Raw genomic sequence first — 25,178 nt, forward strand, 5'->3', positions numbered from 1 at the left:
GAGTGTATGCAGTGTTGTACAGGTATTGACAAAAATGATGATGATGATGATCTTGAAAACAGTGAGCAACAATGGTATGTGTTGGAGCCTTGTTCACACTGCAGGGCTTAATGCTCGAATCAGTTTTGTTTTTGAAATCCGTTTTGGAATACTGGCAGTTCAAACAGCAAGTTACAAGTGACCAAATGGGATACGTGTGTGTTCAGACAGCAGTCATTTGCTGACATGGCTATGGCAGTTGTCATAGTAATGACAGATGTGTGCGCAGTGGTGTAGGCTGATTGGTGGTGGTGCTCATGGTTCCTATCACTCAAAGTTATTTAACAGGCTAAGGTGACAACAATGCCTGCCGTGGATGTTTACTAGTTGCTTTACATGTTCAAAATCATAGTGTAAGAACTCAAAGGATAAGATGACCCAACTTTAAAAACAAGTCCTTTTTGGATAGCCACAGCAGTCAACTAGCTCGCTAGGTAGCACATTGACTAATTTGCTTGTAAACAATTAACAAGCAAGTTGGCTACCACATGTTCTTGTCAAACTGTCAACAGAGTGGCCAGCAAGCAACAAGATATGCCAAATAAGTTTAAAAACCACTTGACAGATTAGACTGTTCAGACTCAAGTCGCATGGCCAGGACTCAGATTTGTATCTGATTTCATACCACCTACGAAGATGGTTTGAAATGTGGCTTGAAATATCCGATTCCATGTGCTTTTTGGCGGTTCAGATTGCAGGAAAAAGAACAGATTCAAATCGGATATACAAAAAAAAATCCCGGCAATCAAAGAAGAGAACACATTTTTTTTATCACTTCATCTTTATTTAGAAAAAAAACAATAGTGCCAAAAACGTTATACTAAGTTCTTCATTTGGTTATATGTTTAGCACCATTGTCAGTTAACATTTCTTTTTTCCTTCAAGGCAGTCTCAACAGGTATACACATTTACAATTTCAGACAAAATCAGTAGTTAAACGAATAAATGACAGAGAAGAATACTGCCACATAACTTAGAGAAGTGTGGTTGACCTTAACTTAATGTGCATATTGAAAATGTTAACTATACACCCCTTCAAACTCCCATAACTCCTTTATTTATTAATGCACAACAGATGAAATGGGAAGCTTACAACCAAATGTCTTCACTATGTTGCATATCAATTTTATTTTATTTTAGGTTCCAAACCATGAAACAATCTCATTTCCAAATATGATATCAATAAATAAAAATGGTAGACACTTCTGCATAATCTGGAACAACGTGAATAAGTTGATGATAAAAAAAGAAATCAATCTGTCGTGGAGGAACTATGGGATAGGAAAAATCATATTGTTAAAGGGGAACAATGTATGGTATTACATACTGTGAATGTAACAGTGTTACTTATATGCCAAAAGTATAATTTGGCATGAAATAAAGACATTAGAATGTCTTCTGAAATGTCCACACATGGAAGAACTATCACTGAAGAATAATTGTGTACTAACATTAGGTATGCATGACAGATAAAGCTGATGCGTTGATGCTTGCTTATGAAAGCTGCGGTAGACAGCTAGCCATTTAGTGGTGTCATGGTATGGCTGTGACTGTTGGAATGCAAAGAACGGATATACTGAGTGCACATAACATAAATCTGATATGGAAATATAAAATACAAACAAATGCTATATATTCACATATGGAGAAGAACATGTTGGGCAAATGTAATAATTCCATCCTAAAAATAGTTCTCTTTAATAAAAAAATAACACATAGTTTCCAATGTAATATGCTGCTATCCACAGTAGCACCATAGCATGTCAGCAACCATGTTTTCTCTATAAACACTGTAAATCATGTGAGGTGGATGACACTGCTACAATTGGGATAGTCAGTATTCTCAATAATTTGCAACATTTTTACCCCCTATTAACCAACAGAAATTGTAATTTGCATAATTATCTGAATATCTACATACAGACATCTCAAATAATTTATCTCAGGGCTTTGCCAAATTCATTTCTGGGGTAAATTAAATGTATTGCAGAGAGATTGATTTATGTTTTTTTGCACCCATGTAATACTGCAATACAAAGACATAAACATACTATAGCATGTACTGTAGCACTCACACATTCATTGGATACTTCAGAGCCAAGTAGTAGTTTTCACCATTGTCATCATGTGTCACTATTGAGGTCAACAGTTTAAAATGTATAAAACGCTAATAAAACATCTATGTAGTGAGTTGTGGTGTGGATGCCCTTTTTTGTTGTTGTTGATGATCTTTACATTGGGTACAATAAATATCCGGAGAATGAAGAGTGGACATATTGACCGGCATAAAGTCCTGCTGCCTGGTCAGATGGAAGCTGTACATGCACAGTGTCTCCTTGCTGTAAGGGGAGCACAGCGCTCCCTGACGCCTGGTCCAGGCTGCCCTTTTTGTACTCATCATATGTGTACATCACAGGCTCATTGTTCTTGACCAGCGCCACCCACACATTTGCTCCTTTGCAGTGGACGTGGTAAGCAAAGTAATAGATTCCCGGTATGGTACAGCTGAAGACACCGGTTTGGGGATTGTAGTCCTGATGGCCGTTGTACAGGAGCTTGTCGAAGACAACAGGGGAGCCTACGGGGGGGAAAGGATTGGTGAGCTGAGCCGTGAATGCTGGCATCTCTAGGCCGTTCCTGTCCCCTCCATTCTTTGGTTTCTTGTAACCACCTTGTTTAAGACCGTCCAGACCAGGACCCATCTCAGGGAGGATTTCACCAAGACCAGGTGGTTGGGTGAGGGGTCCGGGTGGGCCAGGGGGACCAGGTTGTCCTGGTTGTCCAGGCTGACCAGGGGGTCCACCGTTGCCAGGTTTCCCTTGGGGCCCTAAAGCGCCTGGAACACCAGGTTTACCTTCGCCGGGGTAGCCAGGTTTCCCTGGTGGACCAAGCTCGCCTTTTGGCCCGGGAAGACCGGGAAGACCAAGTGGCCCACCTGGACCAAAATTTCCTGGGATTCCCTTGGGTCCCTGGTGACCTTTTTCTCCGGGCATTCCACCTTCTCCCCTTGAACCGGGCATTCCAGGAGCTCCAGGGAGGCCAGGTAACCCTTTGTGGCCGTTATCCCCTTTCGGACCCATTGGCCCTGGTATACCTCTCGGTCCTGGTTGACCACCCTCTCCAGGATACCCACCCTGTCCAGGAAGCCCTGGAGGCCCTGGCTCACCTTTAGGACCTGGCAGCCCCTTTGGCCCTCCATTGCCACCTTCTCCCTTCGGACCTGGGAAACCAAGGCCCCCAGGTGGCCCAATGGGACCGGGCAGGCCCGGTGGCCCGTTGGGTCCAGGAAGGCCTTCCTGCCCTGGGAGACCTCCATGACCTTTGTCACCTTTTGGGCCTGGAGCTCCAGGAAAACCTCCATGTCCTTTGTCTCCTTTTGGTCCAGGATATCCTGGCTTTCCGTAACCAGGTAGGCCTGGGCCCCCTGGCAAACCTGGTGGGCCTGATTCCCCTTTACCGCCTGGGAACCCTGGTTGTCCTGGCAAACCATCTTGCCCGGGCTTGCCAATACCTGGTAGCCCAGGTGGTCCTGGTTCTCCTCCTTCACCTGGTGGACCAGCAAGTCCTCCTTCTCCAGGTGGGCCTGGTTTTCCTGCCCCCCCGGGCAATCCTGGTAGTCCATTCAGACCTGGTTTTCCAACCCCTGGCAAACCCCCTTGACCAGGAGGCCCAGGTGGTCCACCAGGTCCTTTCAAACCTGGCAATCCTGGCAAGCCAATCCCTTTGTCTCCCTTGGGCCCAGGAAGACCAGGCAGTCCAGGTATGCCCTTGTGTCCAGGCTCCCCTCGAGGCCCAGGCTGCCCAGGCAGACCCTGACCCCCTGGCTTCCCGATGCCTGGCAGGCCTGGTGGCCCTGGATGACCTGGCCCCCCAGGCATCCCCATTGGTCCTACATCACCACCAGGACCAAGGTCGCCCTTTGGACCTGGCTGGCCGCCTCCACCAGGTTTCCCGGGCATTCCCGGCATTCCGGGTTTCCCTATCCCAGGATACCCTTGGGGACCAGGAGGACCTGGTTTTCCATGGGGGCCGGGCATCCCTTGACCTAGCATCCCTGGAGGGCCCTGTGGTCCGGGAGGCCCTTGGGCTCCTGGTGGACCCTCGGGACCAGGACCCTGTAGTCCCCTATCATCAGGTGGTGGGCCTCCAAGGCCTTTCCCATTACTGGGATATGACTGACCTGCGGATGACATCAATTAGCATTTAACATGAATTACTAACTTGAGTTAGTGACTTGAGTATCTCATTGAGCACATAGGAACATGACCAATTAATATGCATGGACACTGGGGTAAGCCCAATGGACCTTTATCCGTAAATGATGGGCCAAATTATTATCTTTGAAAATGAATGCCAAAAGCTGGCTTTAATGTCCCCCTTGGACACAGGGTGCTGATAGTGGATGTTAAAAGCATGTTACATTTCCTAGTTATCGAACATACTTTCTTTCCGCCTTCTCTGATTCCTTGCTTGATTGTTGAAACAGCCAAAATACACATTTGTGAAATGTCTTACACTCTTAGAAAAAAGGTTTCCAAAAGGGTTTCATTCGGCTGTCCCCATAGGAGAACCCTTTTTGGTTCCAAGTAAAACACTTTTTGGTTCTAGGGAGAACACTTTTTGTTTCGAAGTAAAACACTTTTTTGTTCGAGGGAGAATACTTTTAGGTTCCATGTAGAACCCCCTACATGGAACCCAAAAAGGTTCATACCTGGAACCAAAAAGATTCTTCAAAGGGTTCTCCTACAGGGACAGCCAAAGAACCCTTTTAGGTTCTAGATCGCACCTTTTTTCTCAGTGTGTACAGTACCTGCAATATGCCGTATTTCAAATCAAATCAAAGTGTATTGGTCACCTACAAAGATTTGCAGGTGTTATAACAGGTGCTGCGAAATGCTTAGGATGCTGGCTCCAACAGTGTAGTAGAATGACTCGCAAATACAATACAAATAATAAAACATCTAAACAAAAACTCAAGAAACAGCAGAATGAGTCCAATTAACAATCCAGGGGTAGATATATTAGAATGAGCATGTGTCAGAATCCAGAATATAAATACGTGGTGTGTATAGACAGTATATCATTTGGAAGGAAAATGGTTTGTATAGTAGTAGCTATATTAGGATGAGCTATGTGGAGAACACAGTACAGATATACACAGTGAGTAAACAACAGTATATTTTTGCCTGCTTCACATGTGATTTGTCAAGGATGCTTTTACAACCATGAGCAGGATATGATTTCCTGTGGATGCTAGGAGAGATGACGTTTGCTTTGGCGAAGGGAGAAGAATCTTGGAAAAGCAGTAGAGAGGTGTTTTGAATGGAATTAACATGTCAGAGAGTGGGTAATGGTTTCATGTCAGCACTGCACCATGAACATGGCTAGTCTTCCTCTGGTTGTACCATAATGTCCATGTTGGTTTTCCCTTCAAACCCACATTGGTGGCCATGGCCATGATCCAATTTAAAATCTAAATATGGTTCAATTATGCTATTGTTTAGCCTACACTCTTAGAAATAATGGTGCTATCTAGAACCTAAAACGGTTCTCTGGCTGTCCCCACAGGAGAACCCTTTGAAGAATCATTTTTAGTTCCAAGTAGAACCCTTTTGGTTCCATGTAGAACCAAAAAGGGTTCTCCTATGGGGACAACCAAATAACAATTTTTTTCTAAGAGTGTACATTTCTGTGATGAAGACAATCTATTAAAATCTCACCTTTTCCTTTGCCCTTATTGGGTGGCATCTGGGGTTGTTCGTGCATCTGTGGAAGCATCTGTGGAAGTTCTTGCCCATACTGTGGCAGCACATATGGCATCTCTTTGCCGTATGGCATATGTTGTGGCATTTCCTTCCCGTACTGTTGCTGGGGCAGCCCGTCCCCATTCCCGTTCCCGTTCCCATACCCGTTCCCTAGGGACATGTGAGGTATCTGTTGCATGGGCTGGTGCTGCTGGGGAAGGTGCTGCTGTGGGTGCTGCGGCTGCTTGTGCCCGTAATATGCCGCCCCACAGGCATGGTGGCGTAGTACTAGACACAGCTGGAGTGCCACCACCAATAGATGAGTAGAGGGGAGGGGCTTGGCCATGTCCTATCGGAGAGAGAGAGGGCAGGTCAGCAGAATGAGATTTTCAAGACCATAGAATGAGTTAAGCAGATGAGGGTTTCAAGACCATAGAATGAGTTAAGCAGATGAGGGTTTCAAGACCATAGAATGAGTTAAGCAGATGAGGGTTTCAAGACCATAGAATGAGTTAAGCAGATGAGATTTTCAAGACCATAGAATGAGTTAAGCAGATGAGGGTTTCAAGACCATAGAATGAGTTAAGCAGATGAGGGTTTCAAGACCATAGAATGAGTTAAGCAGATGAGAGTTTCAAGACCATAGAATGAGTTAAGCAGATGATATTTTCAAGACCATAGAATGAGTTAAACAAAGGTATTCTGACAGATATATTAGAGAAAATGTATGGCAGTACAATAACCCCTCGCCGAAGTTTCTCAGAATCATGAGAGCTAAGATAAGTGTGCTATTTAACATTTTGTAGCGAGGCCTCAGGATGCACACTACAACCATATGACTATACACAGCGAGGGACTCCCAAATATTCTGATCATACTGTACTCTGAAACATTTTAAAAGCCATCTTTTTGTGGAACAGATAATAAATAGTTCTGACAAGCTAAATCACATGGATTTGAGTTTGATACTGCCAGCATGGACAGCCAGGCCACTCCTCAAGGGCAGACATTTTTGGCTCTGAAACCATAACACTCTTATTCAGAGGTGGGGTTTTGAGTTACTGGGCGGGTAGGAAAAGAGAGCGAGCTCCTTGTTGTTGTGGATGTCAGTTCCTGCTGTAATGAAGAGATGTGTTTTGCATCATTGAGAAGCGAATGTGCAAAACTTCGAACTGAAAATAATCCAACGCATTACTTCGAAGCTTCACACAGAACAGTTGTTACTGATCCAGTGGGCCTACCCCAGTGTAACGAGGGAAGAGGTGATTCATCATACGACTGTATTTCTGTATTTTGAAAGTTATATATCTTGATAACTTGATTGTTGACACGCAAAATATTTTGGGATAATATCAACCACAGACTAATGAAAGAAATACCAAAAGATGATTTTTTTTTAACACTGCAGTATGTTTGTTTGGGTTTTAAAGAGAACATTTGGTTCAAACAAGGTGTTAGAGTACATTTGGAGGGACACTGAGCTAGCTGTAAGATTACTGTTGATCAGTGGAGGCTGCTGAGGGGAGGATGGCTTCTAATAATGTCTGGAACGGAGCCAATGGAACGGCATCAAACAGATGGAAACCATGTGTTTGATGTATTTGATACAGTACCATTCCACTGATTCCGCTCCAGGCATTACCACGAGCCCATTCACCACCAACCTCCTGTGCTGTTCATACATTATGATTAGTCTTATTCCAGACACCTAGACAAAACAACTGTGAAAGGTGAGGAGTTAGATGCAACATAGCAGAGTCTAAACATGACAAAGTCTTCACAGCACATCTATTCCCACTGGGCAAAAACTGGTTGAATCAATGTTGTTTCACATCATTTCAACAAAATAAATAATGTGATGACGTTGAAGCAACGTGGAAAACTGATTGGATTTGCTCATCAGTGTAAGGGATTTTTTATTTTATTTTCACCCAAATTTGTACCTAAATCCAATGGCATGGTGACATTGTTTGTGGATTTCACGTTGAATTCACGTTAATTGACAACTCAACCAAATGGAAATCAAAACTAGACTTTTGAACTGACGTCTGTGCACAGTGGGTTGTCAGTATATGCTAAGTACATGCAGTCCAACACTGACATGGCATTTAAGTGACCTCCTCAGACCAAAGGAAAAGCAATGACTAAATGGACAATTGGCATGTGTGGTTCTTGTAGACACCAGCATGGACCACAGACAACCATACCACCTGAATCAAGCCATTTATGGTTTGACTTGGCAAAAATATCTCTGCTTTCACTAACCATTTAATGCACAGTTTGTCTACGCAGTAACCATTTGTACGTGCTCAACACTGGATAAAATGACCTCACTCTGTCCAAGTCAAGGGTGTGATTCTCCATGCTTTCATAAGAATCAGTCTGGCCAGGCTGTGAACAGGAGAGAACAGCAGTGAATCCATATATAGCCCACATGCCAGATGTATTATGTCTCAGAAAACAAGCAGGAAGCAGGGGAACAGAATAACATTTGGTTTAATGCTCAGCCAAAATGAATTGCCCTAAAAAAATTAAATGCTGACTTTATCAAGTCTTGGTTGTGACAGACTGCTTAGAAACAGGAGGTCGGCACATTGGACCTAGTCAAAGTTACGGAACACTTTGACTCTCAGGGTTTTCCAAATTTCACTAATGTCACCAGTCCTGTTGATCAAACATCTTTAGAATGTTTACTGGTAGAAAAGAGGTAGAAAAAAGAGCATCATTCTGGAACAGAATTAAGCATAATTTCTCATTCACAACCACTGTAGGAGCATACCAGGAACAACTTGTTGATGGAATTGATTTATCCCATGAGCCAGTGCGAAATAAGAAAAGCACAGAAACACCAAATCACTCCACACTACCAAGCTGTAAAAGCACCATAACATACATCCAGACCTTCGCGCTTTTACCATGACCTCTGGGAAATCAACAACACATTACCATGTCATTAGACTGAAGGGCGCTACCCACATAAAAGAATAAGACAGTTTACTATAGAATACTACACTACTTATTATAGAATTCTGCAGATAACTGTAGTATGCTGTAGAATACTATACTACACACTTGTATCCTTCCAATTTCAGACATTCCAATTTCAGCTGCAAATGTTTTGTGTATTGTGTAAGTAGTGGATCTGTAGACACATGAACATGGTTGTTATTATCACTCTATAGACCACGAAGGCTGCCAGACTGTATTAATGGATAACATTTGTAGGCCTATAGTGTACAGTAACTCACCACATCCATAACCTGTTGCATTGTCGGGGGACGTGTGCTGTAGGCTGGTGACTATTTATTACATTATTCTATTTCCCTCTGCTAATTCTGGTTTAGTGTTTTAATAGCAACATCAGCCATTTTGTTAGAGTTTGGAATTGGTTTTGGACAGCAGCGCTGGATGGATTCTCCTCGCCAGAATAGCAGCCATTAGGTTGATGAATAACACATGAGAAATCATGGGAATAATGCCTCTATTATTCCAACCACCAATATTAAAATAATACAATTACAAGAAGCACATGGGGAAGCATCAAGCAGCTGTGCCACATGTCAGTGTAGACCAGACCAGAGACTGAGGAAGAATGGCCTGTAATATTCACTCTGTTCATTCTCAGAGCAACAACATGAGTGGAGCTATGCCCATTCCCTTCATTCCATGAACGACCTCCTATCCACTGTAATTACACTGTGCTGTGTAAATAGACAAACTGATCTGCACAGCAAAAAATACAAAACAGTGTGGATTACCCTCACAGGGTAACATAAGATCACATGTGATCACATGACAAGGTGTGTTTTTGTGATCACGTGAAATTCAGGGTCCAGTTAGCTGTTGTATATGTAACTTCCATGGTCACTCACCTGCACACCTCTTAACTTGTTTTATCTGCACTGTGTCTTTCACTTGTCTTCTTTGTCAGAATAAACTAAACTAAAACACTCTGGTTCTGGGTTGCAGCACGACCTCATAAACACAAGTTGTCTGACATGTCCTTCTCTCTCTTTCTGCTCTTTCTACACAATGATGATGGAAAGTTCAACTGTGTGTGTGCCCGTGTGTCTGTGTGCGTGTGGGTGCGTGTGTGTCTAATATGTTTGGTTGTGTGTATTTATTCCTTGTGTCACTATTTCAATGTTTTATTGAAATTGTTATCTTTATCTTTAACTCTGCATTGTTTGAAAAGGACCCGTAAGTAAGCACCTGTAAGTAAGCACACAAGCACACACTGCTTGGGTGCACCTGTTGTTTACGATGAATGTGACAAATCAAATTTGATTTGATGTAATCTCTTTGACCACAATCAATTTACTCTCCACACATCTACAGTAGTGGAGAAGATAGCCCTGATACCCATACCTCACCCTTTAACTAACATCCTACTTTCACCACTAGGGGGCAGAATCAGTACAACACTTGACAGACGCAGTGAAGACATGAGAAAACAGCATTTGTACCTTGTGTTATGGCAAGTTGTGATTCTGGAGAATTGAGAATTTGTTAGGATTTGTTTTTAAAAAACAATTTGCGGCCAATAAGCTCACACACACACACACACACACACACACACACACACACACACACACACACACACACACACACACACACACACACACACACACACACACACACACACACACTTCCATAGAAGGCCAAACCCAAATGCCCACCACACCCTGGATGTGTGTACATTCCTCTTTCCTCTATTTTCCTTTCCCATCCTTCCCATCCTTCCCTCCTTCCCTCAATCCCCTCCTTCCCTCCTTCCTCTCTTCGCCGGCCCGTCACTGAGTAAGGAAGAGAGAGTCACGTTTCCCCTCAGAGTGAGTTGTTCCACACAGAGAGCACATGCTGCTAAATGGGAGATGATTAGAGACAGGAACCTAGGACGTGACTTTATATGTGTGTGTTTCTGCGTGTGTGTGTTTCTGCGTGTGTGTGTGTGTGTTTCTGCGTGTGTTTGTGTGTTTCTGCGTGTATGTGTGTGTTTCTGCGTGTGTGTGTGTTTCTGCGTTTATGTGTGTGTTTCTGCGTGTGTGTGTGTGTTTCTGCGTGTGTGTGTTTCTGCGTGTGTGTGTGTGTTTCTGCGTGTGTGTGTGTGTTTCTGCGTGTGTGTGTGTGTTTCTGCGTGTGTGTGTGTGTTTCTGCGTGTGTGTGTGTGTTTCTGCGTGTGTATGTTTCTGCGTGTGTGTGTTTCTGCGTGTGTATGTTTCTGCGTGTGTGTGTTTCTGCGTGTGTGTGTGTTTCTGCGTGTGTGTGTGTGTTTCTGCGTGTGTGTGTGTGTTTCTGCGTGTGTGTGTGTGTTTCTGCGTGTATGTGTGTGTTTCTGCGTGGGTGTGTGTGTATCTGCGTGTGTGTGTGTGTTTCTGCGTGTGTGTGTGTGATTCTGCGTGTGTGTGTGTGTTTCTGTGTGTGTGTGTTTCTGCGTGTATGTGTGTGGACCAACACTACTCCTTTAAACATGGACCACGTCTCAGGAGATTTGTACAACGCTGCCAAGTGATTGGTGCAATAATAAACGTAAGGTGTGAATGTATGGACGCTTCCCTCACGGTCGTCTTTACTGTTCTTTCAGCCGCGCTGAGATCAAAGCATTGACTTATGGAGAGAAGATGTTTATTCTGCCTGCTGAAATAACCTCCCAAGTTGTTCTATTATGGAAAGATTAGTTACACTTGTGTAACCGGTGTGAAATGACTGGCTAGTTAGCCGGGCGCGCTGTGGGGCATTTCAATCAGTGATGTCACTCACTCTGAGACCTTGAAGAAGTTGTTCCCCTTGCTTTGCAAGGACCGCAGCTTTTGTGGAGCGATAGGTAACGATGCTTCGAGGGTGACTGTTGTCGATGTGTGCAGAGGGTCCATGATTCAAACCCAGGTTGGGGCAAGGAGAGGGACGGAAGCAATACTGTGACACTTGCATAGATATTGTTGCCATCAACATCATGCTGAAGGTGTGAGGAGAAAAGGCACTAGTACAGAGAACAATCTGTACTCTACATAACACCCTTCAGACATACAATATCTCTGTCTGTCTGTCTGTCTGTCTGTCTGTCTGTCTGTCTGTCTGTCTGTCTGTCTGTCTGTCTGTCTGTCTGTCTGTCTGTCTGTCTGTCTGTCTGTCTGTCTGTCTCTGTCTGTCTGTCTGTCTGTCTGTCTGTCTGTCTGTCTGATCACTACAATTACGCACGTCCATTTCCTTCCTCCATGACCTGCTAACCTCTTGACCTGACAAACAGAAAAAGCTCCTCTTACCCTTAGCGTCTCCTCTCCTCAAACCCAAGGGCCTGTCGCGACGATGACCTAACCTCTCGCTCTGTCCTTTGGCCCGCAGGTCTCACTGTACTTTCCCTCTGTTTCTGGTGGTGTTGGGGGTTTCCCGAGGCATGAGACTGCTTGTGACTCTGGCCACAGGTCCGATGCGTTGCGGTGCAGTGCAGTCTAGGGCCCTGTAACAGAACGATGATGAATGAGAGATCCTGGAGCACCATGACTTTTCTCAGACAGCTGGGGTTTTAACACTGAGCTGCCATCTCCAGCTCACTGCCCTTCCCAACTTGGCCGTCATACAGTACTGTACAGTAGTAGAGGTCTTATCACTATGAACAGTAGTAGAGGTGTTATCACTATGAACAGTAGTAGAGGTGTTATCACTCTGGACAGTAGTAGAGGTCTTATCACTATGAACAGTAGTAGAGGTGTTATCACTCTGGACAGTAGTAGAGGTCTTATCACTATACAGTAGTAGAGGTGTCATCACTATGAACAGTATTAGAGATGTTATCACTCTGGACAGTAGTAGAGGTGTCATCACTCTGGACAGTAGTAGAGGTGTTATCACTCTGGACAGTAGTAGAGGTGTTATCACTATGAACAGTAGTAGAGGTCTTATCACTATACAGTAGTAGAGGTGTCATCACTATGAACAGTATTAGAGGTGTCATCACTATGAACAGTATTAGAGGTGTTTATCACTCTGGACAGTAGTAGAGGTGTCATCACTCTGGACAGTAGTAGAGGTGTTATCACTCTGGACAGTAGTAGAGGTCTTATCACTATACAGTAGTAGAGGTGTCATCACTATGAACAGTATTAGAGGTGTCATCACTATGAACAGTATTAGAGGTGTTATCACTCTGGACAGTAGTAGAGGTGTCATCACTCTGGACAGTAGTAGAGGTGTTATCACTCTGAACAGTAGTAGAGGTCTTATCACTATACAGTAGTAGAGGTGTTATCACTATGAACAGTATTAGAGGTGACATCACTATGAACAGTATTAGAGGTGTCATCACTCTGGACAGTAGTAGAGATCTTATCACTATACAGTAGTAGAGGTGTTATCACTCTGGACAGTAGTAGAGGTGTTATCACTATGAACAGTAGTAGAGGTGTTATCACTCTGGACAGTAGTAGAGGTGTTATCACTCTGGACAGTAGTAGAGGTGTCATCACTCTGGACAGTAGTAGAGGTGTTATCACTCTGGACAGTAGTAGAGGTGTCATCACTATGAACAGTATTAGAGGTGTCATCACTATGAACAGTAGTAGAGGTGTTATCACTATGAACAGTAGTAGAGGTGTTATCACAATGAACAGTAGTAGAGGTGTTATCACTATGAACAGTAGTAGAGTTGCTATCACTCTGAACAGTATTAGAGGTGTTATCACTCTGGACATTAGTAGAGGTGTTATCACTATGAACAGTAGTAGAGATGTTATCACTCTGGACAGTAGTAGAGGTGTTATCACTCTGGACATTAGTAGAGGTGTTATCACTATGAACAATAGTAGAGGTGTTATCACTCTGGACAGTAGGAGAGGTGTTATCACTCTGGACATTAGTAGAGGTGTTATCACTATGAACAGTAGTAGAGGTGTTATCACTCTGGACAGTAGGAGAGGTGTTATCACTCTGGACATTAGTAGAGGTGTTATCACTATGAACAGTAGTAGAGGTGTTATCACTCTGGACAGTAGTAGAGGTGTTATCACTCTGGACAGTAGTAGAAGTGTTATCACAATGAACAGTAGTAGAGGTGTTATCACTATGAACAGTATTAGAGGTGTTATCACTCTGGACAGTAGTAGAGGTGTTATCACTCTGAACAGTATTAGAGGTGTTATCACTCTGGACAGTAGTAGAGGTGTTATCACTCTGGACAGTAGTAGAGGTGTTATCACTCTGGACATTAGTAGAGGTGTTATCACTCTGGACAGTAGTAGAGGTGTCATCACTATGAACAGTATTAGAGGTGTTATCACTCTGGACAATAGTAGAGGTCTTATCACTATGAACAGTAGTTAGAGGTGTCATCACTATGAACAGTATTAGAGGTGTTATCACTCTGGACAGTAGTAGAGGTGTTATCACTATCAACAGTAGTCGAGGTGTTATCACTCTGGACAGTAGTAGAGGTGTTATCACTCTGGACAGTAGTAGAGGTGTTATCACTCTGGACAGTAGTAGAGGTGTCATCACTATGAACAGTATTAGAGGTGTTATCACTCTGGACAGTAGTAGAGGTGTCATCACTATGAACATTATTAGAGGTCTTATCACTATGAACAGTAGTAGAGGTGTTATCACTCTGGACAGTAGTAGAGGTGTTATCACTCTGGACAGTAGTAGAGGTGTTATCACTATGAACAGTAGTAGAGGTGTTATCACTCTGGACAGTAGTAGAAGTGTTATCACAATGAACAGTAGTAGAGGTGTTATCACTATGAACAGTAGTAGAGGTGTTATCACTCTGGACAGTAGTAGAGGTGTTATCACTCTGAAAAGGATTAGAGGTGTTATCACTCTGGACAGTAGTAGAGGTGTTATCACTCTGGACAGTAGTAGAGGTGTTATCACTCTGGACATTAGTAGAGGTGTTATCACTCTGGACAGTAGTAGAGGTGTCATCACTATGAACAGTATTAGAGGTGTTATCACTCTGGACAATAGTAGAGGTCTTATCACTATGAACAGTAGTAGAGGTGTCATCACTATGAACAGTATTAGAGGTGTTATCACTCTGGACAGTAGTAGAGGTGTTATCACTATCAACAGTAGTCGAGGTGTTATCACTCTGGACAGTAGTAGAGGTGTTATCACTCTGGACAGTAGTAGAGGTGTTATCACTCTGGACATTAGTAGAGGTGTTATCACTCTGGACATTAGTAGAGGTGTCATCACTATGAACAGTATTAGAGGTGTTATCACTATACAGTAGTAGAGGTGTTATCTCTCTGGACAGTAGTAGAGGTGTTATCACTCTGGACAGTAGTAGAAGTGTTATCACTCTGGACAGTAGTAGAGGTGTTATCACTCTGGACAGTAGTAGAGGTGTAATCACTCTGGACAGTAGTAGAGGTCTTATCACTATGAACAGTAGTAGAGGTGTCATCACTATGAACAGTATTAGAGGTGTTATCACTCTGGACAGTAGTAGAGGTGTTATCACTATCAACAGTAGTAGAGGTGTTGTCACTCTGGACAGTAGTAGAGGTGTTATCACTCTGGACAGTAGTAGAGGTGTTATCACTATGAACAGTAGTAGAGGTGTTATCACTCTGGACAGTAGTAGAGGTGTTATCACTCTGGACAGTAGTAGAGGTGTTATCACTATGAACAGTAGTAGAGGTGTTATCACTCTGGACAGTAGTAGAGGTGTTATCACTCTGGACAGTAGTAGAAGTGTTATCACAATGAACAGTAGTAGAGGTGTTATCACTATGAACAGTAGTAGAGGTGTTATCACTCTGGACAGTAGTAGAGGTGTTATCACTCTGAAAAGGATTAGAGGTGTTATCACTCTGGACAGTAGTAGAGGTGTTATCACTCTGGACAGTAGTAGAGGTGTTATCACTCTGGACATTAGTAGAGGTGTTATCACTCTGGACAGTAGTAGAGGTGTCATCACTATGAACAGTATTAGAGGTGTTATCACTCTGGACAATAGTAGAGGTCTTATCACTATGAACAGTAGTAGAGGTGTCATCACTATGAACAGTATTAGAGGTGTTATCACTCTGGACAGTAGTAGAGGTGTTATCACTATCAACAGTAGTCGAGGTGTTATCACTCTGGACAGTAGTAGAGGTGTTATCACTCTGGACAGTAGTAGAGGTGTTATCACTCTGGACATTAGTAGAGGTGTTATCACTCTGGACATTAGTAGAGGTGTCATCACTATGAACAGTATTAGAGGTGTTATCACTATACAGTAGTAGAGGTGTTATCACTCTGGACAGTAGTAGAGGTTTTATCACTCTGGACAGTAGTAGAGGTTTTATCACTCTGGACAGTAGTAGAGGTGTTATCACTCTGGACAGTAGTAGAGGTGTTATCACTATGAACAGTAGTAGAGGTGTTGTCACTCTGGACAGTAGTAGAGGTGTTATCTCTCTGGACAGTAGTAGAGGTGTTATCACTCTGGACAGTAGTAGAAGTGTTATCACTCTGGACAGTAGTAGAGGTGTTATCACTCTGGACAGTAGTAGAGGTGTAATCACTCTGGACAGTAGTAGAGGTCTTATCACTATGAACAGTAGTAGAGGTGTCATCACTATGAACAGTATTAGAGGTGTTATCACTCTGGACAGTAGTAGAGGTGTTATCACTATCAACAGTAGTAGAGGTGTTGTCACTCTGGACAGTAGTAGAGGTGTTATCACTCTGGACAGTAGTAGAGGTGTTATCACTCTGGACAGTAGTAGAGGTGTTATCACTCTGGACAGTAGTAGAGGTGTCATCAGTATGAACAGTATTAGAGGTGTTATCACTCTGGAGAGTAGTAGAGGTGTTATCACTATACAGTAGTAGAGGTGTTATCACTCTGGACAGTAGTAGAGGTTTTATCACTCTGGACAGTAGTAGAGGTGTTATCACTCTGGACAGTATTAGAGGTCTTATCACTATGAACAGTAGTAGAGGTGTCATCACTATGAACAGTATTAGAGGTCTTATCACTATGAACAGTAGTCGAGGTGTTGTCACTCTGGACAGTAGTAGAGGTGTTATCACTCTGGACAGTAGTAGAGGTGTTATCACTCTGGACAGTAGTAGAGGTGTTATAACTCTGGACAGTAGTAGAGGTGTTATCACTATACAGTAGTAGAGGAGTTATCACTCTGGACAGTAGTAGAGGTTTTATCACTCTGGACAGTATTAGAGGTCTTATCACTATGAACAGTAGTAGAGGTGTCATCACTATGAACAGTATTAGAGGTCTTATCACTATGAACAGTAGTCGAGGTGTTGTCACTCTGGACAGTAGTAGAGGTGTTATCACTCTGGAAATTAGTAAAGGTGTTATCACTCTGGACAGTAGTAGAGGTGTTATCACTCTGGACAGTAGTAGAGGTCTTATCACTATGAACAGTAGTAGAGGTGTCATCACTATGAACAGTATTAGAGGTGTTATCACTCTGGACAGTAGTAGAGGTGTTATCACTCTGGACAGTAGTAGAGGTGTTATCACTCTGGACATTAGTAGAGGTGTTATCACTCTGGACAGTAGTAGAGGTGTCATCACTATGAACAGTATTAGAGGTGTTATCACTCTGGACAGTAGTAGAGGTCTTATCACTATGAACAGTAGTAGAGGTGTCATCACTATGAACAGTATTAGAGGTGTTATCACTCTGAACAGTAGTAGAGGTGTTATCACTCTGGACAGTATTAGAGGTCTTATCACTATGAACAGTAGTAGAGGTGTCATCACTATGAACAGTATTAGAGGTCTTATCACTATGAACAGTAGTCGAGGTGTTGTCACTCTGGACAGTAGTAGAGGTGTTATCACTCTGGACAGTAGTAGAGGTGTTATCACTCTGGACAGTAGTAGAGGTGTTATCACTATACAGTAGTAGAGGTGTTATCACTCTGGACAGTAGTAGAGGTTTTATCACTCTGGACAGTAGTAGAGGTCTTATCACTCTGGACAGTATTAGAGGTCTTATCACTATGAACAGTAGTAGAGGTGTCATCACTATGAACAGTATTAGAGGTCTTATCACTATGAACAGTAGTAGAGGTGTTATCACTCTGGACAGTAGTAGAGGTGTTATCACTCTGGACAGTAGTAGAGGTGTTATCACTCTGGACAGTAGTAGAGGTGTCATCACTATGAACAGTATTAGAGGTGTTATCACTCTGAACAGTAGTAGAGGTGTTATCACTATGAACAGTAGTAGAGGTGTTATCACTCTGGACAGTAGTAGAGGTGTTATCACTCTGGACAGTAGTAGAGGTGTTATCACTATGAACAGTAGTAGAGGTGTTGTCACTCTGGACAGTAGTAGAGGTGTTATCACTCTGGACAGTAGTAGAGGTGTTATCACTCTGGACAGTAGTAGAAGTGTTATCACTCTGGACAGTAGTAGAGGTGTTATCACTCTGGACAGTAGTAGAAGTTTAATCACTCTGGACAGTAGTAGAGGTGTTATCACTATGAACAGTAGTAGAGGTGTCATCACTATGAACAGTATTAGAGGTGTTATCACTCTGGACAGTAGTAGAGGTGTTATCACTCTGGACAGTAGTAGAGGTGTTATCACTATGAACAGTATTAGAGGTGTTATCACTCTGGACAGTAGTAGAGGTGTTATCACTCTGGACAGTAGTAGAGGTGTCATCACTATGAACAGTATTAGAGGTGTTATCACTCTGGACAGTAGTAGAGGTGTTATCACTCTGGACAGTAGTAGAGGTGTTATCACTATACAGTAGTAGAGGTGTTATCACTCTGGACAGTAGTAGAAGTCTTATCACTCTGGACAGTAGTAGAGGTGTTATCACTCTGGACAGTAGTAGAGGTGGTATCGCTCTGGACAGTAGTAGAGGTGTTATCACTCTGGACAGTAGTAGAGGTGGTATCGCTCTGGACATTAGTAGAGGTTTGTTATCACTCTGGACAGTCAGTAGAGCGGTTATCACTATGAACAGTAAGTAGAGGTTTATCACTCTGGACAGTAGTATAGGTGTTATCACTCTGGACAGTAGTAGAGGTGACCACGTATTGACGGCCATTAGAGGTGTTATCACTATTTAAAGTAGTATTAGAGGTGTTATCACTCTGGATAGTTGTAGAGGTGCTATCACTATTTACTGTATTAGAGGTGTTATCACTATTTAACAGTAGTATTAGAGGTGGTATCACTCTGGACAGTAGTAGAGGTGTTATCACTATTTACTGTAGTAGAGGTGGTATCACTCTGGACAGTAGTAGAGGTTGTTATCACTATTTACTGATTAGAGGTGTTATCACTGATGAACAGTATTAGAGGTGTTATCACTATTACTGTATTAGAGGTGTTATCACTCTGCACATATTAGTTAGAGGTGTTTCACCATTTACATTAGTAGAGGTGTTATCACTATGAACAGTAGTAGAGGTGTTATCACCATTTACAGTAGTAGAGGTGTTATCACTATGAACAGTAGTAGAGGTGTTATCACCATTTACAGTAGTAGAGGTGTTATCACTATGAACAGTAGTAGAGGTGTTATCAACATTTACAGTAGTAGAGGTGTTATCACTATGAACAGTATTAGAGGCGTTATCACTATTTACTGTAGTAGAGGTGTTATCACCATTTACAGTAGTAGAGGTGTTATCACAATTTACAGTAGTAGAGGTGTTATCACTATGAACAGTAGTATAGGTGTTATCACTATGAACAGTAGTAGAGCTGTTATCACCATTTACAGTAGTAGAGGTGTTATCACTATTTACTGTATTAGAGTTGTTATCACTATGAACAGCAGTAGAGGTGTTATCACTATGAACAGTATTATAGGTGTTTTCCCTATTTACTGTATTAGAGGTGTTATCACCATTTACAGTAGTAGAGGTGTTATCACAATTTACAGTAGTAGAGGTGTTATCACTATGAACAGTAGTAGAGGTGTTATCACTATGAACAGTAGTAGAGCTGTTATCACCATTTACAGTAGTAGAGGTGTTATCACTATTTACTCTATTAGAGGTGTTATCACTATGAACAGCAGTAGAGGTGTTATCACTATGAACAGTATTATAGGTTTGTTCACTATTTACTGTACTAGAGGTGTTATCACCATTTACAGTAGTAGAGGTGTTATCACTATTTACAGTAGTAGAGGTGTTATCAGTCTACAGTAGTAGAACTCTGGACAGTAGAGATGTTATCACTACAGTAGTAGGGGTGTTTTCAATATTTACAGTCAACAACATGCCAGTCCTTCCTGGTTGAGGGTTGACGAGAGATGAACTGCTTCTTTTCATGAGAAATATTACTGCAATGAAAATTCCAGATTGTCTGCGTAATCAAATAACATTCAGCTCAGACACCCATACATACCCCACAAGACATGCCACCAGGCATCTGTTCACAGTCCCCAAGTCCAAAACGAATTCACGGAAACGCACAGTATTATACAGAGCCATGATCGCATGGAACTCCCTTCCATCTTCCATTACTCATTCAAACAGAAAAATGACAGTACCTTTAAAAAAGCGGGACTATGAGGGGACACACACACAACACACAGTTGTGTTGTTTGTATATCGTTGTGTTTAAACTTTGTGTGACTGTCCTTGTCTATCAGTGTTCTGTTACTTGTCATGTTTTGTGTGTTTTGTAGACCCCAGGAAGAGTAGCTGCTGCTTCTGCAAAAGCTAAGGGGGAACCAAATAAAGAAATAAAAAGATGAAACCCAATATTTATATACAGCAGGTTTTTAAAGGACCAAAGAGTATGATCTGCTTCGTGCTTTCATTTTTGCAAAATAAAAAATACTGGCATCGTCTCGGCCCTAATATATAGTATAATCTATTTTTATATCTGTGTCCATACTGTCCACAGTTTCTAGTATATAGACTTTCTAGTTCAAGAGAAAATCAACAAAATAATGAATTATTTTCAATGAACTCTGCAACTCTTCCAACTATTGTAATTTTTAATAACTGCCACCAGTTTTGCACCAACACATTTACAACAAAGACATATTGACATAGAAAATTAAATAAAAGTGTGTAAAAATATACAGATAAATTATATTTCATGCTGAAACCCTCATATTAAACACCAATGGTATTCACTAAGCTGATTGTTTGTATTTAGAATAATGTTTTACAGCTTTGTCATTGTATTTTTTTAATCATCTTATTATATATACAGTAATAGTCAAAGTTTAGACACACCTATTCATTCCAGGGTTTTTCTTTATTTTGACTATTTTCTACATTGTAGGATAAAAGTGAAGACATCAAAACTATACAATAACACATATGGAATCATGTAGTAACCAAAAAAGTGTTAAACAAATCAAAAAATATTTTATATTTGAGATTCTTCAAGGCAAAGTAGCCACCCTTTGCCTTGATGACAGCTTTGCACAATCTTGGCATCCAGAGGGATCAGCGAGACAATTATTCCCAGACTCAGAAGACATCCCTTAGGCTTTGTGTCGGAAATGACTCTGAGACCTCTGGATTAAGAATGATCTACAGCTTTGATTAAAGTAATACACAAACATGAAAGAGCTGAGTGGGAATACCAAGACACCAGCATTTATTTTAAACCAAGAGGTATATTTCTGATCCGATAATATTTTCAGGAATAAAAAAATAGAACTATTGTGTTTGGAATGTATGTATCCAGCACCATGGACAGAGGACTGAGCGCTGCCAAACACAAATGGATAAACACCGGACTGCACTGCAATAGAAATGTTTTAATTTACTCGCTTTGCAATCAGTAAATAATAATAATAAAAAGTATATGACCCGGAAATAAGGGGTTACTGACAACAACAATAACAACAACAACAGCAGTGAAAACAGAGAAGAGCAATAGGCTCTTTAAAACAGCTGCATCATGGCACAGCTGCATCATGGCACGTCTCCAAGGACGTGTCAATCTGCCACCCTGCTGAGAGCAACCAGACCAAAACCCATCCTATTTAATTACCAACACCTGTCCTACCAACACCTCTAGTTCATTTAACAATACTGTGCTTTAACTACTCCCCCTGTGGACAGTGAGGGCAAGACACCCAGAGTTAAAGAGAGCCGGGGTACGAGGGTTCACAGCTGCTGTTTTCAGTCTCCACGCATCCCACTCACACATCAACCAATCGGGTGACAGTCTTGGATATTCCAAGGGATTCTAGACGGACCAATTGCGAGAGACCTGTGGGAGCCATCTTCTTTGGCTCCTCAATTTGGCTGAGGAGAGAAAACGGCGGGCCCCCGCTAGGGAGTCGAAGTCCGGCACACAGCAGATTCAGAATCCAACAGAATCCAAGCTCTCAGCTGCAAAAGCAAACTGTTTCCTCTCCACTCCCTGCCTTATTTACTTATCAGATTCACATGGCTGCAATAAAATTCTCACGTTGTTCTCTGGGGCTTGCTGTTGGAACAACAAAAGTCAGTCAAACATCTAAATATTCCTTCAACGGGCTGCCAAAATGTATTTCTCCGGCCCCTCTGTCAATACTTAGACCAGGACTCTCAAACCCTGTTCCTGGTGAGCAACCCCCCTGTAGGTTTTCTACCTATAGGACGGTAGCTTTCCAGGAACGGGGTTGGAGAGCCCTGACCTAGACACTAACCTGTGATTTTTAGTGTGGTGCAAAACAATAACGATAATGCAACAAAGTGACTCCCGAGTGGCCTAGCGGTCTAAGGCACTGCTCTCAGTGCCAGAAGCGTCACTACAGTCCCTGGTTCAAATCCAGGCTGTATCACATCCGGCTGTGATTGGGAATCCCATAGGGCGGCGCTCAATTGGCCCTGCATCGTCCGGGTTTGGCCGGGGTAGGCCGTCATTGTAAATAAGAATTTGTTCTCAACTAACTTGCCTAGTTAAATTAATTAAAAAAATGTAAAAGGCTGTTGCCATTCTACCACAGGATGTCTGTTTCCTACCACCTTTGCCACCACTTCCAACCACAGCAGTGTCTGCTTGAGCCCGAGCCACAACTCTTTTATCGCACCAACTCGGGGGTTTGAAAATAATCACATTTCCATTTCTCCTCTGTATTTCCCTGACTGCTTCCAGATGGTAACTTTAATTCTCAATAATCAAAAGGGGATCATGAAGAAAAGCATGTTGAATACCAACCATGCTGTTGAGCACAGATATGTGCTTCTTTAGTAGTTTGTAGTCAGGTCTGGCATCGCTGTTTCAACGGCACCCCTTGGCCTAATACCCCTTCACTATGTAAACATGCAGTGAACAAGAAAAGTTGACGAGTGAACTTATACGTGAACATTACTGGCCCTGTCATCATCTATCCAAATCGAACACGGCTTGTTTCTGATTCTGAGCAAACTGCAACCTCACTTCAAACACGGACACAGCAAGGAAATAAATAAGGGATAATATCATATTTTCCACTGATCTGAACTCTGGAGGTGGTAAAATCAGACTCTCTGTTTGAGGCTCAGTAAGACAATATGCAGCACAGAGGACCAATTCTCTCTCTACCCAGAATACCATCAGATGTATTTCTAATGTTCACAATTCTCCATCAATCAACTGAAAACATGAGACTGAAAATGGATGAAGACAGGGGCCGTTTTCTTTATCCTGCCATATTATACTTCTTGTGTGTTTTTTATCAAATTTTCTATTATTCTCTATAGTATTATCATTATCAATGCATTGTTGGGAAAGAGCTCTCAAGGAAGAATTTCACAGTACTGTTTTACACCGGTTGTATCCTGTGCACGTGGCGAATAAACTTTGAAACTTGAAACATATTCAACACGCTGTATATGACGCATATCACTCGAAGACTGGCAAAGGAGACAAGCTAAGCTGGAACAGACTCACAGTCAAAAGGTTAGTGGGCTAAACATTTTCTATGGAACAGAGATGGAGTGAGGGAAAAGGAGGGAACAAAAGGAAGGATTTTCATTTTTACCACGTTTGGCTTTACTTGATGCCGTTTTGCTTGCGTCGGTTCCAGAAATCAAGCCTGCACAGTTTAAGTTGACTGCGGATCATGTTCTCTGAACACAAAGGTAGGACGGGTGACTGGAGACAAAGTACTGTAATTCTTACAAAGCTGCCCTTGGAAATTCTACACAGAATTCCAGAGGGAAATGCCTGACATCCTCCCATGGATCTATCTGTGTGCTCTCCTTCCTTCCCTGAGTAAAATTAATTTTTACCCTACAGATGTAGGATGTTAATTTGATCACAAAAATGTCCAATAATTATAATCCACATAATAATTCAAATTTCCTGTTGCTGCAGGATTATTTTCCTGCTGTAGGAAAATGGCTCAAAATAAGTTCCTACATCAGTACTCACTGATCCAATGTCAGTTTAACATTTTCCCATCTAATAGGTAAAGTTAGGACATGATGAGGGTAAGATGATTTTAGATCAGAGCCTCAGTTCAGGTTCCCTTCCTACAGGCTGTGGCTGGTGCCCTAAAGAAGCCCATTGTCTTTGGTGTCACCCCTTTGGCCCATTGACCCCATGAGAACAGGCTGTTTTCTCTGTCCCCAAGGGCTTCCCAATAAAACGGATGCTGATGGCTGTCACGCTCTTCACGTTACCTAACTCGCACACTTGGCCTGGCCGCCTTGGCAACCGATGTGCACAGGTAACCATGGCAACCACTCCAACCTTACTCTACCACACACACACACACACACACACACACACACACACACACACACACACACACACACACACACACACAGATGGTAATGACTGGAACAGAATCAGTGGAATGGTATTGAATACATCAACACATGGCTTCCATGGTTTCCAGGTGTTTGATGCCATTCCATTTGCTCCGTTCTGGCCATTATTGTGAGCCGTTCTCCCCTCAGCAGCCGCCAATAATGAGTAGTGTGCTAAACAGAAGAAGAGCCGCTCCGTATTAGCAGCAGCATGGGTTAGTGATATCCTGGAACCTTGGGACGTCCCGACCTTAAACCCTAAATCCTAACCTTAACATTTACCCTAATCTTAACCATAACCCTTACCTAACACTAACCCTTACCTTAACTGTTTTATATTTCAAGTTCAATGGGGTGACGTCAGAGTTGGGACGTCCAAAAGCATCCCACTTAGACTTTTTCCCAGCAGAATTCTGGAGTTTCAAAGGGAAAGACACACCACTGGTTCCACAGGAATGTCCGATCAGCTGACGGAGCCGAGTGGGAGCCAAGCACACATCTGGGGACTGTAAAACCCATCGGGACCTAAGCCTCTCTCCCTCTAGTCTTCATCTCATCTGTGGGTGCTCTGTCTGTGTATTCAGGAACTTGGGTCACTACTCCACACTTTACTCAGCTGACCTGGTCGAGTGGTGAAGACCCTTGAGGAGCAGAGACAGAGAGACAGAGCGGGAGGTAGGGAGGGAGGAAAAGAGGAAGAGAGAGAGAGA

General features: G+C 42.5%; 1 protein-coding gene across 3 annotated transcripts in view; it reads right to left on the bottom strand.

Moving 5' to 3' along the window:
* Positions 1-801: 801 nt before the first annotated feature.
* The window catches only part of LOC115179156 (collagen alpha-1(VIII) chain), a 37,746-nt gene continuing 13,369 nt past the window's right edge, over positions 802-25,178 (bottom strand). Inside the window, exons 2-4 of one of the 3 annotated variants that reach the window (XM_029740487.1) lie at positions 12,047-12,240; positions 5,760-6,132; positions 802-4,219 (exon numbers count right to left, since the gene is read on the bottom strand). In XM_029740487.1, the coding sequence (XP_029596347.1) occupies positions 2,271-4,219; positions 5,760-6,129 (2,319 nt within the window). In that variant the 5' untranslated portion in view covers positions 6,130-6,132; positions 12,047-12,240 and the 3' untranslated portion in view covers positions 802-2,270. Of the gene's footprint in view, positions 4,220-5,759; positions 6,133-11,543; positions 11,576-12,046; positions 12,241-25,178 lie in introns of those variants that run through there. The other 2 variants (XM_029740489.1, XM_029740488.1) reach the window with 2 other exon arrangements.

This window comes from Salmo trutta, chromosome 39, assembly GCF_901001165.1.
Source record: "Salmo trutta chromosome 39, fSalTru1.1, whole genome shotgun sequence".
NCBI classification, from domain to species: domain Eukaryota; kingdom Metazoa; phylum Chordata; class Actinopteri; order Salmoniformes; family Salmonidae; genus Salmo; species Salmo trutta.